General features: G+C 46.1%; 2 protein-coding genes across 4 annotated transcripts in view; one reads left to right on the top strand and one right to left on the bottom strand.

Annotated features, from left to right (window-relative positions):
• Positions 1-10,469, top strand: part of SDCCAG8 (SHH signaling and ciliogenesis regulator SDCCAG8) — a 118,793-nt gene extending 108,324 nt beyond the window's left edge. Inside the window, 3 exon segments of the mRNA XM_037393012.1 lie at positions 1,204-1,330; positions 3,227-3,309; positions 7,904-10,469. Coding sequence (XP_037248909.1) covers positions 1,204-1,330; positions 3,227-3,277 — 178 coding nt within the window. The 3' untranslated portion in view covers positions 3,278-3,309; positions 7,904-10,469.
• Positions 10,470-10,950: 481 nt separating this feature from the next.
• The window catches only part of AKT3 (AKT serine/threonine kinase 3), a 161,951-nt gene continuing 157,995 nt past the window's right edge, over positions 10,951-14,906 (bottom strand). For all 3 annotated transcript variants that reach the window (XM_037393014.1, XM_037393013.1, XM_037393015.1), the window contains one exon: positions 10,951-14,692. In XM_037393014.1, the coding sequence (XP_037248911.1) occupies positions 14,607-14,692 (86 nt within the window). In that variant the 3' untranslated portion in view covers positions 10,951-14,606. The remainder of the gene's footprint in view (positions 14,693-14,906) is intronic.

Genomic DNA, 14,906 nt, shown 5'->3' with positions numbered 1-14,906 from the left:
GCTGCAAGTAAAAAGGTTCTGAAAATCACATGTCTTATTGTAAGTGTATAACTAATTCCATCCAAAGCGAGCCTGTACGAGATACAGCCTAAACCCTTGTTCAGCTGAAGCTGTATTTGTGTGTTGAGCAAGAAACAGTTTACAAAAGCAAGTGCAAAGCTTAGATCCAGAAATAAATTGACAAAAAGAGTTCATGTTCCCTTAGTGCACAGTGTTTAGTTGTGTACGTTTTTCTCCAGAGCACTGTTATTTAAAGACAAGAAGCTTCTAAGATATCCGAAAGGACTTCTAATTAAAGATGTTTTTGTATAAAGAGTGAAATGCATTTAATGTAAAAACACAGTTTCCATCTTCTTGCTGTTTACGTCCCGTGCTACAGGTGCCAAGCAGAATTTTTGCATTTTTTTCGTGGCAGAGGCAATGAACAGTTACTGGGGACTTGACAAGCCACACCGGCTTTTGTGGTTAAAGAAGCAAAGGTGCGGTTGCCCTGTCTACAGCAGCGCTGTCCCAACTCGGGCACTTGTTTCTCAAGCGTAAGCAAAAGGCCTGTGTGTGTTCCTTCCGATCCCTGCCAGCTTGTTCCCTCTGTCTTGCAGCCCCTGGTGAGGAGGATCTTTGGAGTGATGGGCTCCTTACATCCCTCCCCAGGAACCCCCGTTACTGCTACTCAAGGAGCGATGCTCACGTGCTTCATTAACACTAAGCTTACTTGAAATAAATGTTGCTGTAACAAATGTTGGACGTTGACCGGCTTGCAAAGAGCAGTGGGCAGAAACCAAAAGTTTTTGTCACTTCCCGTCCAGTTTGTCAGGGGGTTGGGGTATTTGGGTTTATAATTTGGGATGGCGCATGTGTTCCAGGAAGACGGTTACTGAAGCAGCTCCAGCGTGTGCAGCTTGCTTAGCTGCAGGGATCGGGATGCAGTCCTGCGGTCTTTACCGATGTCACTTAATGGCAAAGCAAATGTGCTGTCATGTCATGATAAAGCTTCTAAATCAGAAGTGCAAACCTTTAAAAGTGCTCGTGTAAAGTGTGAAGGTAAAATATACCGAATGCCCACCCGAGGAGCAGTCTCAGCCCAACCACCAGACTGAGCTCTGTCATCTGGGAGCTGCAACCGCCAGTGCGAACATCAAAGCTTCTACCATGAACTCCAACTTCAGATGCTCTGCAACCCTTTTATCTATTTTTTTTTTCCAGGTTACAGCAGCTTGACAAGCACTGCCAGGCCACTGCCCAGCAGTTAGTGGAGTTGCTCAACAAACAGAATCAGCTCTTCAAAGAGAAGCAGCTGCTTACAGAAGAGGTGCAGTTTCTGCGAACACAGGTACTGTGCCAAAAGGAAGGCAAGTCTGAGGGGAATATTCTGCAGCTTTAGCAGGAAAATCTGCCAGCAGTCTCATTTCAGCTGTTGGATTTTGTTGCTGTTGTTTAAAATAAGGCATTACCTTATGAAAAAAAAAAATAAAAAAATCCATGCAATTGGAAAGAGACTGGCAGCTGGACCTGAGTCTCACTTAAACCTAAACTAAATGAAGAAAGTGTTCTGAAGTGGCTATAAAACAGCAGAAGTTCCTCTTGGTGACAGTTCCTAGCTTTGTTATCAGAAGATTTTGTGTTCCTTTTTCAGAGATAAGGGAAATTGTTCTTTAACAGCAATAATGTTTAAACGGTAGCTTGGTGTTGATAATCTCTCTGAGCTTTTTGCTGACATTTGTGCTGACATTTGTCAGCCTTCAGTCCTCCTACCACTTTGTGGTGTTTTTTCCGCCCTTTTTTTTAAAAAAAAAGTCACTTATCTTTCCTGCTACTCCATGACCACTCACCCTAATGTGGGATGGTGCACGTGCTCGTGCCTGAGCAGTGTCCACTGCCCTGCATCTCTAGCAGGACTGCCTCTTGTTCCCAGTGGTCCCTAGGAAGCTGTGGCTGCTTGTGGACTGTTGGGGTGGTGTTTTTTATTTTTTTGGCCACTGCTCTTCAGTCAGTCAGCGCTTTGGAAATAAAGGAGAGGGCTGCATGGGTGGGGGGTTGGTTTGTCATTCTTGTTTCACAAAAAGAAGAGGGAGAACTAGCAAGCACAGAATGAGGTTTTCAGTAAAACCATTAACAAATCAAACCCTCGTTTTGTGACTAAGTAGATGAACTAATTTAACAATATCACGATGCTTTCTAACTCGTGAACTAGTGAGTTTGCCCGGGATAACTGGAGTCCTGTTAACGAGGTAACGAAAGACATTCAGTGTAGGAACTGAGTCCAGGAGCACACCTAGCAGTAAATAGAACATGAATTGGCCAAAATACTTAACTCATACTATTAAATCCATACTTTGTTAAGTCGTTAATCATGTCAGTGTGTTTGGTTTCATGGGATTTTCTGTTGTTGTAGGCAAACTTGGTAGCTCAAGGTGGGGTGAGGTTATCAGCATGTAGTAACTACTGGCAAATTTCAGGGCAACCATAGTGTTCTCTCTGTAAGATAGTTTAAGAAGGGGGTTGTTCAGAAAAGGAAATTAAGATTTCTGTTTGAAGGGAAGCACTCGTGGTAGCGTGAACCGATTTTACATGGTCCACAGGGATTTTGTTATTGATAATCTATTTTATCTGGAAGCAAGCGTGCTTTTATGAAGTTGGGCAGAAGCACAAAAATCATTCGGATGCCGTACTGCTAGCAAGACCTGACTGGCAAAAGCTTCCTTCTTTATGTTCATTACAAGTTAATTGTGCTCCAGAGGATACTTTTTAACTTGAGAACACTCAGAAGAGAAGAATGATATAAAAAATTATTACAAAATGAGTCCTAAAAATCTATTTGCAGCTATTTAAAGCAACAGTGGTTCTCTGGGAATTGGAATTCAGCCAAAAAAAGCAGCCTGCAATATCAGACACTTGTTTTAAGAAAACTGAAGAGCAGCTCACCATAAATGGGAGCCTTTAACTACAGAAAGATGTATGTAGTTAGTGTAGAAATACATTTTTTTAAAATCCATTGCAGAATTGGTGTCAATTGAAGGGGAAAGTGATATCATATTCCACATTTTACCGTATTGTTCAACAGTTCTCCTTTGTAATAATTTAACTTTTTATTATCATTATTTGATGGGGGGAAGAGGGAGAAACCAGTCATACCTAATCTTTTAAAAATGATGTAAAATACACTAACCCAAATGTGCTATTGTATCTTGGAACATAAGCCACTAGTAACTGCAGTTGCATATTTCAGGAAAAAAAATGGGATGCAGATCTCAAACAGGACACAGATGGAATCAAGTAAAAACCTGGATGGATAAAGAGAAGTGAGCAGAAGTAGGTATTTTTTCTATATCCTATATATAGAGAGAGGGGAGGGAGAGGAAAGGAGGACTAAAACTATTTGCAGATGTGGGTTGAATCTGGCAAACACTTCAAGACAAAAGGGAGAAGGAAGTGTTTGAAACATTTTTGGGTTTGAAATTGTTAGAGCTTTTTGTGTTTGTTTTTCTTAAGCACTAAAAAATTTAGGACAAGCACTCCACGGCAAAGACAGGTTTACCTGACAGAATTAAAAAAAAAAAACAAAAAAAAAAAAAAACCACAAAACCCCACAAAACCCCAAAACTTAAAAAATTTAAATTGGTGGGAAAGGGGAACATAAAACTTTTAGCAAGGTAGGAAGTTCTAGAACTCCGATCTTACCATAGGTACTTTTTGGTCTGGATAATCACTGAGTGTTTGTCTTTTGATTTGGAATTGGTTAGTTTTGTCATTTCCAGTAGTATTTTCCTCACAAGGAAGCTGAACTCTCTCTCTTCGTTCAGACAGGCTACAATTTGTTTTGTAATGAATTATAAAAGTTACTGTCGTGTTGAAAGAAACATGATTTATATAATCGTACTCGAAGCGGTGCTGTTGGAGTTACAGCTGTTAGAGCTGCTCCTATTGCCTTTAAGAGTTACTTTAATTTAAAAGTCCCAGATTTTAAACTAGCTGAAACAAACGCTGACGAACCTATAACCTTCATAGGATTTGTTTTCAAAACTCTGGTTACTTCCTCTGCAGTTTTTATTTCTAGTGTTAGTGTTTGGTATAGGCAGTGGGGAGAGGGAGAAGAGAAAGAAAAAGAGAGAGGAAGAAGGATGTCTTTAAATCCCACCGCATTCTGGTGTTTTGAGAGTCTGGTTTTCATGGAAAACTCATTTGATGCTATAAGGAAAATTCTGGGGTTTAAAGTGAATGCAAAAAAAATCACCATAAAAGAAATACCTGATCCTGCGACAGGCTGAATTCCCTTACAGGCAACGTTGAGTTAAGAGGCTTTTAGCATCCTTCTGAAGGAGTGACCAAGACAAGTACTACAGTTTTCGAAAACATCTTTTTCATTCTCAGCAGTGAATTACATGCTTTTAAAATAGTTATGTTTAATCTCCTATTACGGCAAGAAGCTCGGTATTATTTCAGAATAGCCACCTGCTACAACAGGAAGATGCTCGCACTGTAATTTTCATGTTCATAGAGCTGAAAAGGACCAGGATGAAAATGTGGCCCGATCTTACAGGCCATTAAGCAAACACTTAATAGATGGCACTAATGTTTATTAACGGTCTGCCCAGCATAACATACTCAGGTCCACATAAAAAGTCAGCAGTTTAATTATGGGATGTATACCTCTCACTGTGAAAGTTTTCAAAAGGTTCAAGTTTTGAGTTTCTACCTTTGACCGTCTCTTATACTGCAACTTGCTGCAAGTCAGAGGATGAGAAATACTTCGCTCCCCTCCCACGCAGGTACTAACCCCAAGTGTGTAGCGTGGCCCACAACCCCCTGAGCTGCGATTACCGAGTGCTGCCCAGCCGGCGTGAGCACGTTTCTGAAAGCTGGGATGCTCCTCACTCCAGGATCTGCCTTGGTGTGTCCCTCAGCTTGACAGAAAAGCGTTTGTGCCGGTTGCTAACCCCCCGGCAGCCCCCGGCTGCTGGAAGGGGGTGCTGGCCGGCCTGGCGGTGTTTGGGCCGGGGGGGGGTCACCTCCAGCCAGGGTGCCCGTCCCGTGGTGCTGCTCTGCTTCCCCTCAAACGGCTCCTCCGGCCAGCCAGCCCCTCCCTGGCTTGAACCCCGCTGTCCCTATGGCGCAGCCACTAAAACCATCTCCTCCCTCATTACAGATGTCTCTCCACAGCGAGCACGCCTGCCAACAGACGGCCCTTCTCCTGAACGGAAGTTAGAATATACCCACCCGTGACTATAGGCCCGTCCTGGCCCCTCTGGTGGCTCCGTGGGAGGTGCTGCCGAGTTCCAGCTGTTCCCCAGGGCTGGTTTGCTTTGGTTTCTTGTCAGCAGGAATTTTCAGTGAGGTTCCAGCAGGGATGCAGCAGGTGACGTGCCCCCGAACACCCCATTTGCACTGGTTTTCACGATGTGTTACAGAAGGGGAGCTTTATGTCCAGCAAAAAAGCAGCTCGTCCATCTCTGATGTCAAAAGTGATTCAGGCTGATCCTTACGCAGCCCTCAAGTGTTCTTCGGGAGACCTGAAGGCTGCTGAGGTTACGGGGGGGAGGGCTGCGGGGCTGCGTGGGTTTTAGTGTCTTATTGTGCCTCTGCCAGGCATTGGTACCAGCCAGAGCCATTCCACAGACAGGTTGGTGTTGGTTTTTTGGTTCGGTTTGGGGGTTTTTTTAAGCAGCTGAAAGCAAAGTCTTCATTACTGCTTGGATGGAGTTTAGTCAGAGGTGATGAGAATGAAACTGTGACAGGAGGGGATAAAGAGAGCCTGCTGCTTGGTACCTGGCTGCCCTGGTGGCACACTTCAAGTGCTGCATCACCTAGTGTTTAGCTCTTCAGTCTGGGAATCTGCAGCCGTAGGAGGCCCGGACCGCTTGTGCGGTGCCTGGCCAGTGGGCAGAGCTGAGCAGAGCTCAGGAGCGAGACCTGGCCTCCCCGGCGCTCCACCTTGGGGTCTGCAGCTGTGCCGGGGCGGACTGAGGCACCTGCGCCAGCCGAGCGCTTCCTCGCCGAGAGGCAGCTGGCGGCTCCTCTCCCCCCTTCACGCGTACAGCAGCCGCAGCCAAACCGCTCGGCGTGACGTGGTTCTGCTCCTACCCAAACGCCCAGCCTGCGCCCTCTGCATACCCCAGCACCCAGATAAAGGGGTGCCCCTGAGGGAGGCGGGGGTGTGGGCAGGAGCCTGGGCAGGCCGTGCCGTGCCGCAGGGGCTCACTGGGTCCCAGCGTGCCGCTGGGAGGAGCGGAAACTTCAAGACTGGTAAGAGGCGCGCGCTGGCACCAACCCAGTCACCTGGGCATGCGGAGTGACGGATGCGTGGCCATCTCGTTAAGAGACCTGCGCATCTTAAACGACTGCTTTGGCATCCAGGCTGCCGTACAGGGGGCACACAGGGGCTCGGCCGGTGTCGGCGCGGTATTTTCAAAGCGGTCAAGGCCAGGCTGTGGTCAGGTGGAGAAACGCCCGCTTGAGGACGGTCAGCATCTCGCAGAGCGTTAACGCTGGGTGGCAGGAGGCCCCCCAAGGCTTTGGGCTGGAAGTACTGGTACCTGACTGGTGTGCAAGCACACGGGCAGGGCAGTGGAATGCTTTCTGTGGCTGTAGGGGATGAGAAGAGGGAAAGGCTAAGCTATTGAGTTAGAGGCATATATGACAGCGTGACAATTCCTGGGTAGGAAGGTTTGGAAGTTGGCAAAGGGGTGCCTGGAGAGGGGCGAGTCTCTGCCTCGGGGTGCAGCTGGGCACGCTCGCTTTGGCAGCGCAGGGGGCGAGCAGCGAGCCAAGGCGCGGGGCTACCGCCTGGGCCACCATGGGCAGCTGCGCAGCAGGGGAGGGGGCTGCTCGGGGACACTGTGAGCCACCCACAACGGCACCTGCTGCCAGGAGGCTTCGGCGGGAGCTGATTGTTTGCGGGGGTTTTGCCTTTTTCAAGCTTCTGCCCATGCACTAACCCCGGCCGTAACGCTGGGGCTTACAGCAGCAGGGTGGGTGTCCTCTGGCTGTCCCTAGCCCGCCACTGATGGAATTCAAGCCCCAGGGTGCTCGGTGGCTGTAGTTCGTTTTGCCTCACCCTGGTTGCAGGCACAACTTTAGCCAGTTGGTGTTAGTGCGTGTATTTTGGGGGGGAAAAGTACCATGTTATTAATTCGTTCTTTAGTGAACTGCAGCTTCATCAATTCTCCTTTTCTCCACTTTAATTGCCTTACCAACTAAGGGGGAAAAAAACCACCAAAACCCTTTAGTCCTCTAATGCAAAACCAGCCAAAGTAGAAAGTTTATTTTTATTTCTGAGGTCATTTACATCTCTTAAATTCAAACTTTGGAACTCCAGCGGCTTCATTCTAGGTAGCTCCCCAGCTCCAATCGAGTTTGAGGTTTCGCTTGTAACTCAGCCCTGAAGTGCTACCGCGGAAGCAAAACCAACAGCTCCGCAAGAGCTTCGGCACTGCGCGTCACCCTTCCCACAGCGGGGGAAGTTTCCTACTGGCCCCCTGGGCGGCGGCGCCTCATGTCGCTGCAGCTGCCCACCCCGCGCATGGGCTGGCACCCACCTGCCACCCTCCTGGGAAGGAGAAGGGGCAGGACCTCAGACGTGCCCCAAAACAAGGGCTCAGCTCTTCACTGCTAAGTACGAGCCGTGTCTAAAGCTCACGGAGATCCTGGGGTTTTTCCGAAATCAAATAGCTCCTGTTCTTGCTACCTGTAAGACTTGTGATTGCAGGGAGGCGAGGGCAGCAGGGCTGCGGGAAGCGCAGGCTTGGAGCGGCGCCTGTTTACACCGTGGTGCGTTACCGGGCTGTAACCAGGTCTGCGTTTCTCTTCTGAGAACTCACCCACAGGCTGAAGTGACGCAAATGAGAACCAGCGGCCAGGCAATACAGGCTACTTACTTACCTGCCCGCCGCCTCCTTTTATCTTTCAGGTCTGCTCTGCACCTGGCTGACCCCTGGCCGAGGCTCACCCAGAGACACCCCTGCAGCCACCAGGCACGCTGCTGGCCGATTTCAGCTGCTCTCTATTTGGTTTTAACTCCAGACTCACCCATATCCCGCAGCCTTGCCAGCCTACCGCGCTTCCCAGGGGACAGCCCAGCCTTTTCCGAACAGACGAGGCTCGCGAGCCAGCTTTAACAGCTATTTTTTATAGCGTGGACTTAATTTGTAATTTGTACAAGTCTTTATAAAATCTTTTTATCTATTTTTGTAATTGAACATAGCTGTCTTATTTACAGACTGGTACCAATAAACTTAAATTAGGTTCTTGTTTTCCTAGTTCTGTCCTTGTGAACTCCAGGGAAGGCGTGCGCACGGGGAGGAGGGAGAAGGGGGCTGTTCCCAAGTCCCGCGCAAGCACGCTGCGCTCCTGCTTCTAACATTCATGACCAGAATCTACCTGGGAACTTGATTTGTACAGGGCGCTTGTCGCTTTTTATACCGAAGCGAGAGTCTCAACAACTACTCAGCCAGCAGAAAAGCATTACGAACAACGGAGAAGGATTCCATATAATGTGGAAGAATTTCCACGGGGCAGGTTTCCCTTCGTAAAACATTTCCCTGGCTAAAGCCTTTAAGGGAACCCTCGGTCCGTCCGGATCAGCCTTCACGCGAGGTACCCAGCTCTCGGCACCGATGTGGCGATGCCGGATTTTTCCACCGGCAAAGATGTGGCAGTCTCACTGCTGGGCACCAGCTGAACCCGGCTTCAAAACTCACAACATTTGGAGGCCTGCTTGCTGGTTAACTGCACGCTTGTCTTTTTAAAAGTTACTTTCCAAATATGAGACTGTTTCTGAAAGAATTTATCTCAATCTTCTGCTAACTAGTGTAGGATAAACCAAGTGCATAAGAAAAATAGTTTCTACACCTATTACCTTCAGTGTAGTTGTAGAATTGCACTAGTAAAGGGGGGGGGGAAAGTGCAAAGAACAGGTCCCTGTTCATAAAGCTACCTCAGCCAGCACGAACGCATAAACCGTAACAAAAATGGGAGTAACACCACATGCGGTAAGTTACCGTTTGCGGTGGGACACAATCTTTCCTTCCCTTGTATTTGAAGAATTATTAGTGGTTCGGCCCCTAACATCAAAGTGGTTTTTCCTCCCTATTTCAATTTCCTGCCATATTAAACTGCCAAACACATCTGATCGCCTCGCTGAACTGCTTCACCAATCTGACGCTCATCAGGCTTAGAACGGCCTCAGGTCTGAGCAAGCCTGATGACAGAAAGTTCTCGCTACTCGAACTCTAGGTGTTTTCCGTAGAAACGAGGCTGACAATTTTTTAAGTGTCACTACTTTATAGATGGTTACACAGGTAAGAATATACATTTATAAATGTAGGAATATGCAAACTTTTTTTTTTTAAATTTATTTTTTATTACTCCACGGCATAAATCTGTGTTTAAAATAGGAGAAAGTGCGTATAGGCTACGCGCGCAAAGGAACTCTGGCACCTCGTCCCAACACGTAGGCTTCACTGAGATCCAGGAGCTGCCGTGCCCCAGCCCACGGCACAACTGGACCCTCAACCTTTCTGGCCCTGCCTCACCTGCCAGGTGGCTGCTGGTGGCCGCACACTGCTGCCTGCTAGCCACCCACCCACCCGTACCGGCCTGACTTGACCAACGCATCCTGGGCTGCCAGGATATGCAGCTGGAAGGAGGTTTTCATACTCATCCCAGGCGTCGGCACAACCCGTTACGGTGCTGGGAGCCTAGAAGGAATCAATTTCCCTGCAGCAGCTACTCTGCTTCATAGCAATTAATTAGCCGTTAGGCGCAGACAGCACCAGGTCTGCCTGTCTCATGGTTCTCCCCCCGCCCCCACTTCTACTTGGGCACAAAATGTTTCGTTTTACAAAGCTTACGCGTGTCAGACCAGGCGATCAAATCCAGGCAATCCCACCTCCGCAGCCAGAGCGCAACCCCGCGCCGCAGGACGCAGCCTGCCCGGTCCTGCCGCTGCCGCATCCTGACCTCCCAGTACCGCCGCTCCAGCGGCCGGCCGCCTGCCCCTGCCGGAGGTGAGGGAAGCAAAAAGGAGAAAAGAGGAAAGAACCTGAGACCTGGATGAGGCACCTCTATTCCAGGGCAGCACTCGCAACCGAGCGCCGAGCTACAACCCGAGCGCCGCAGGGACACTCCGCCCTCCTGCCGGGCTGGCCCCAAGGGCCCGGCGCCAGCCTGCGGGCTTCAACGAGTCCCACTCCGAGGTGCCCTGCAAATCCCACCTTCCCGCTGGTTCCTCTCCTCACCCTAACGCGCTGTGCTATGGGATGTGAGGCTACACGAATTTCATCAGATGGCAAATCCCTTGTGGGTGTTCTGATAGGAACGTAGCCCTGTGCAAGCGTTACTTCACAAGTGTAACCCAAATTTGCTTTTACAAGTGACATACACCTCGTAGAGTAAACATGAACCACCTGTGTGGAAACAGCCTCGGTCCAAAGCACAGATACATCTTGCTTAGTCATAAAAACTTTTTTTTTTTTTTTAACAATACTGTAACTTAGTAATTTACAAGCTGAAACTGATCACCCAGTATTTGAAATACGTCACAGCGAGTTACAGTTATCACTAGGACTTCTCACAGCAAATAAAACTTGTAACTAAACATGCACAGATCATTATATATACAGTGATAAAAAAATAACGATGTACATTTTCTTGTAAGAAGAAATTAAGTAAATTCTTTGTGCATTTCAGGATTGAAACATCTAACCTATATAAAATTACTTTAAAATATGAAGTAAATATTTAACCCAAAACTTGAGAAATCTTTTGTAATCTGCAATATAGCCTTCTCATTTCGGTTTTTCTTTCTCTGACACAGACCAACTTAGGAATTTTATCCTCTAAGATATTTAATAGTAATGTGCAGATATAAAAAAATACGTCCTTTGTGGCAAGCTTGAACATATATATATATATTTACAAACCTCCAGAACAAGTTAGCATTAAAAAACACAGAAGTAGCAGATTGACATAGTGCTTTATTTAAGCTGTCTGTACGAAGGAAAATAATGTGCATCCCTATCATATACGTGTAAAAATACTAAGGATGTACAGTGTACAAAAACAGTTTCTTGTAGTTATTTCACATCCTTGTGGGTCATATACTTAAGGAAATAAACAGTTTAAGTATGACCAACAGTAATACGGTTTCTTGGGTTCATAATCGTGTCTGCTTAATATCCTTAACCATATGACTAGATCTTGCATGGATCTAATGAAAGAACTAGCAAGGTCAAGAAATGTCACAAACTCTAAAGCTACAGGGAGGTAATTCAATTACCAATTTAGAGGTTTTTATTTAAATAAATACTTTACATTTCATGCTTGCCTGTAATGCACTACCAGGAGCAAGATAAGGAAATTCTACTGTAGACAGTACAAACAGTAGCAGCAAAGTGTGTACATTGAGGTGTAATATATAGACCCTGCAGTTAGTAAGGAAAGACCTTACTTTTGTACTCTAGGAGAAGCACATGGCCCCTGCAAGAACAGTCAGCTTTAAGAAGCCGCAAGTAAAGATGGAAGAAGAACGTAAAACAATACTGGAATAAATGTTCTTTAAGCAACAGGAATGTACTGGAAGATGGATTAGTGTGAAAAGCGAAGCCGTGTGCAAAACTGCCAAAATCCAAACAGAAATGACCTATTTCCTCCGAGATGGCTGCAGTACAAGAGGGCATAGTATGTCATGGAAGGCAGTACAAGCTGGACTCAGGTCTGAAACGTACTGTGCTCAAAAGGCTCGCCAAGGTAACCAGCCACCGCCTCCTGTCCAAATCCAACCGCAACCGCGCACAGCAAAAGAAGAGCTTCAAAAGTTTCCCCGGGCACCGCTTGCCCATTTGTCTTTCACCCGTTTCTAACACTGGTAAGAGAGAGAACCCGCCAACCCCCGGCAGCACCAGCGGCCGCTGGCTCCCTCCGTAGCATAAACTTGATCAGTGATGTTTTGGAAGGCAGACAATACAAACGCAAAGTGAAGTCTTAGAAGGTTTTCAAATTATTCACTGACAAATATTTACCGCAAACCGCGTTCTAACTAGCTGCGCGATGGAGAGCTAACCACAGGGCTGCTTCTGCAGGCAAGGAACAGCTGGCCAGAGGTGCGGCACCCGTTGTCATTAGCTTGAGGTGCCTCATGTCAAGAAACTTATTGCTATTACAAGCTGAAAACATAGGGAAAAAACACAGGCATGTAACACGGAGTTTTGAGTCGCCGTAGTTTTAGTCTCTAAGCACGAGGCCTTTGCAGAGAACTAATTAATGCCCATCTATCTATTAGGTACTCGGTTATTTCAGTCACTCACTCACTGTGTCAGTGTAGACACCTCCACACTACCAGCGCAGAACAGACCTGCAACGCGTTTGCTGTGCTCCTCTCTTGCCGTAGAGGGATAATCTCTACACGTGTTTAGTGTTACAAGGTGACAGCAGGAGATCCTACATAGTTAAATATACATCGTGATATATTTCTGACTGATTATCCATCCGTTACTAAAGATAAAACACGAAACACAAAAAATTGTCTAAATTAGTCTGCGTCTTTAGCTGCCTTGCTAAAATGCCCGTCTACCCCTTGACCGTCCCAGCACGTGCACTGCCAGCAGTGGGCTTCATGCCGGGGCACTCGGCGTTCCACGTCAAGAGGCTGAGGCATCTGCGTAGGAACATCTCGCCTTTCAGACTCAGCTACTCATTCACACAACGCAACCAGTAACACTCTGCGATATCACAGTCTTCGTGGGAGCTAACAGGACCCGAACGCAGAGATACTTCCAATGATAATCCCATGGAGTCCGGGTTTTCAGGTGTCGTTAGCAAGGGCAGGCGCGCGCTATCGCGGCACTGCGCTGTGTCCCGACTCCTAGCACCAAGGGGTTTATTATTAAGATTATCATTGCTGAAGATCAAAGCTAAAGTTTATGCACATGTGCTGTTAGATACAGATCTTCGGAAATGGAAAGACGTTTTCCTATCAGTGGAGCGTTTCTTGCGATGTTTTAAACTCAGTCAATCAGGTACCACAGTTACATGTAACGTGCTGGGGTCTGAGACTTTTGGTTGAGGGCAAACCTTTCTCGAGAACGGCTGATCCCAGAAATTTACTCTTTTACTTATTAAAATAAAGTGCTTTTCTTGTAATCACTGTGGTCTCATTGTTCAAATGCAATTCCTTCATACAGAACCGAAATTTTCTATTGTGCTGTCAGGCTCTTACATTACATTTATCCTCAATGGAGCACAAAGACGTAGCTTTTTTGTCTGTTTTTTTTTAACCCTTTGGCACATGAGGTTGGAATTCCTCACCTCTATTGCCAAACAATTAAAAAACAGTATTTCATTCACAAAAATCTGATTCTAAGCAGTATGTACAATTTCAGAGCCGTGTTAAAATTTCCACGTGGGAGAAAAGTGCATCATTCCCTTCAGCTTGTACAGTCCTTCCATATATTACAAAATTAACTGCTATAAGCCTGTTCTATCTAAGACGTAGCAGCATTTGCAAACATGACACATACAATCCTTATCTCTAAAAATAAATACTACTGCAGTATAACAAAAAAAAAAAAAAAAAACAAAAAAAAAACAACCCACCAAACCAACAAAAAAAGGAAAAAAAGGAGAATATTCAGAGTGAAACACCTGGAGAAGAAGCTAATTCACAAACCCAAAATCAAAACGAGTAAGGCAAACACCTGTTTACCTTGGTGCACACATTTTGGTGAAAAGCAATACCATTATGCCTGTCTACATTCTTCAGCCATCAGAGGTGACGTATATCATGAAAGAAAAAGAAAAGCATGAGAAAGATGTTATCTGGTGCAAATTGTAAGACCCCTAAACAACTTCAACTGCTGCTTTTACGCCTTCATTTCTTGCATGTATAATGTTCGATTCTCCGTGATTGCACATGAACCTGGAAGTTCTAAGTGGCAGGCTGGGTGAGCCCAGCCCTTCTGCTTCTTCTGTAGTATCCAACAGTAATTAAAAAATAATATATATATATATTTATATATATCAACAGTTTAAGTCCTTCTCTCAAACGTTTCCCAAACAAATTCCAGCCAGATGTTAATGACAGAGACCTGCTTCAAGTAATGATATGCCTAACAAAAACCTTGCATATGTACATCACCACCCCTATGTTTCCTCGTTCTAACCAGCACAAACAGATGCAAGAAAATGTTATAGACTAGTCTTTTCAGACTAATTACAATTTTGATTCACCTTCTGGAAGAAGATAAGCTAGACCAACACGTTTTTTGTTTAGCCTCCACTGTGAGGGAAAATAGATGACTGCTTGCGCACAAGGTGTACAACGCCGAAGTCAAGTCATCTACCTTCAAAGAAACTGTTAGTAACTTCTTGACATTGCTGTTCTGCTGAGACTGTGGGCAGCAGCCACAGCAGGAGAGCGTAGTAGAGAAAAATCTCGTATTTCATGCAAAACCTAACTGGATTTTGGGTAGGTCTGGGAAAGACACTTGTTCAATTTGGAATGGTCTCTGAAGGTGCCCCTGCTATCTTAAGTAGGATCTAGTACTGGTGGTGATGTTCAGGAATCATTTTCAGTGAGAAACCTAAGATGACAGTGAAGCAGCAGAACAAAAAAGTTATTCTCGTCCACTTGCAGAGTAGGAAAACTGGGGGAAATGCGGCCGCCTCTCATTGTCCATGCAGTCCATACCATCCTCATCATCTGTATTAAGGGAGAAGTTCAAAATGTCATTATATTTGCAACAAAATGTTATTATTCACCTGATATGCAGTACATCTTTCAGGGTTCAATGCTGAAGTCGAAGGCTCAAGTTAAAGGGAGACTTGAGTCACATACGCTTACCCTCGTAGAGGAGAATGGTGCTCCCATCCTTTCAGTAAGTCACCGCTTATTTCAGGGTGGTTTGGTTCGTTCG

The sequence above is a fragment of the Falco rusticolus genome, chromosome 6 (assembly GCF_015220075.1).
Source record: "Falco rusticolus isolate bFalRus1 chromosome 6, bFalRus1.pri, whole genome shotgun sequence".
Lineage (NCBI taxonomy): Eukaryota > Metazoa > Chordata > Aves > Falconiformes > Falconidae > Falco > Falco rusticolus.
The sequence above is the reverse complement of the archived record's forward strand: the minus strand, read 5'-3'. Positions and strand labels throughout refer to the sequence as shown.